The following is a 1,940-nucleotide window of genomic DNA, read 5'->3' as shown; positions in this document are numbered from 1 at the left end:
ATAACAAAGCAGTCGATTGGTGGGCACTCGGAGTTCTCGTCTACGAAATGGCTGCTGGTTATCCTCCATTTTTTGCTGATCAACCAATACAAATATATGAGAAAATAGTATCTGGTAAAGTGAGATTTCCATCACACTTTGGCTCAGATTTAAAAGATCTACTGAGAAATTTACTCCAAGTTGATCTAACTAAAAGATATGGAAATTTAAAAAATGGAGTGAATGATATAAAAGGTCATAAATGGTTTGCATCGACGGATTGGATAGCTGTTTTCCAGAAGAAAATAGAAGCGCCATTCATACCTAGATGCAAGGGTGCAGGCGACACAAGTAATTTTGATGATTACGAAGAAGAAGCATTGAGAATATCATCAACAGAAAAATGTGCTAAAGAATTTGCCGAGTTTTAATTTGAGTTCTTTTTCAAAAGAAGAAAAATTTTTATAAAATAATAAGTAGAAGGTGAAATATACCATAATTGCCAATTCTTCAATTAGGATCTGATGTGCCCATAAAATATGCAATAATAATAATGATTTATTTAAGCTTTAGGAAAATCTATTAAAAAAAAAAAAAAATACTAGAAAATGGTAAAAAGGAAAAAAAAAAAATTTTTGTTAAGGAACTCCATTAACTTCATTTTCTCTTGGATTTTAGCTTCCCCCCCTCCTTCCCTCCCCCACCATGATTGTATTTACATATAGATTTTATTTAAAAATTTTGACTATTTTTGTAAAATGATTATGTGATTGATTGGTTCCTTTGACAAAAGTTAAACCAAACATTATTATTATTAGTTTTGTGCAATTAATAGTTTTTTGTTTTTTGGTTTGTTAATTTTCATTTTTCGTTGACATTTTGTCTTCATTAAGTAAACTTAAAGTTTTTAAAAAAAAAAAAAAAAAAAAAAAACTAATTTATCGGATTAATTCTTGTCATGATTTTGTTTTTTACAAAATGGATGCTAACAAAATAAAAAAATAAAAAAAATTTGTGTGTGGTTTTTTAAAGAAGAAGAAAAACAATATGGAGGTTGAAATAATCAAATGATGTTCGTATATCATGGAGGAACCATTTTTTACATCATCATAAATTGGTAAGTTTATAAATATTATTTATTTATTAATAAAATCATTCAAGTTAATAATATAAAAGAAAACAGTAAAATGATTAAAATAATAATGATGATGATGATGATGATGATGATTACACAATTTTATTGTTTAATTTTTCTTAAATTTTAATTCTATTAACATGAATGATTTTAAATTATTATTATTATTATTATTATTATTATTATTTGTTATTAATTCAATAGGTTGTGTGAGGTAATAAATTTTCATATAATTAAAAAAAAATGTTTATGAATAATTTTTTTTCTAAAAATTTTAAATTTAAATGGATTTTACAAGGATTTTTTAATGCTGCTTTTTGTGTACGAATGAATTAAAAAAAAAAAAAAGGAAATGAATGAATGACTGATTATTACGCACTTGAATTAATTTTTGGGGGGGTGGGTGAGGAGGAAGGGGTGATTAAATTTTAAGAAGGTGTTTTATTTTGTTGTTTTGTGTTTTACATTGAATTGTTTGTTTGTTTGTTGGTGGGTTCTGCATTGCCAAAAAAGTAATAATAATATGTTGAGGCTTTCTTTCTCCTACCCCTTCCCCCCACTTCCCCCTTATAATTATTTGACTCGTTTAGGTTTTTGTTTTTTTTTTTTGTTTGATTTGAATAGAAGAAATAATAATAATAATAATTATAATAATAATAATAATAAATGTCGAATTAACGACAACAACAACGACTCAAACGTTTAAATCGAATTTAATAATATTTAATGTTGTCCCATAATAATAATAATAATGATTTTTTTAAAGTTAATTAAAATTTTAATTTAAAACGTTCGAAAGAAAAATATTATTATCATTATTATTATT

The 1,940-nt window shown here is 24.9% G+C and overlaps 1 protein-coding gene across 1 annotated transcript in view; it reads left to right on the top strand.

The window, feature by feature from the left end:
• Phum_PHUM318060 (cAMP-dependent protein kinase catalytic subunit, putative) overlaps positions 1-410 on the top strand; it is a gene marked incomplete at both ends in the record, with an annotated part of 1,407 nt that extends 997 nt beyond the window's left edge. The window contains one exon of the mRNA XM_002427368.1: positions 13-410. Within this exon, the coding sequence (XP_002427413.1) occupies positions 13-410 (398 nt within the window). The remainder of the gene's footprint in view (positions 1-12) is intronic.
• Between the last annotated feature and the right edge of the window lie 1,530 nt (positions 411-1,940).

Source organism: Pediculus humanus, genomic scaffold (assembly GCF_000006295.1).
Source record: "Pediculus humanus corporis 1103172107726 genomic scaffold, whole genome shotgun sequence".
NCBI lineage: Eukaryota > Metazoa > Arthropoda > Insecta > Psocodea > Pediculidae > Pediculus > Pediculus humanus.
This window is presented reverse-complemented; position numbering and strand designations above follow the sequence as displayed.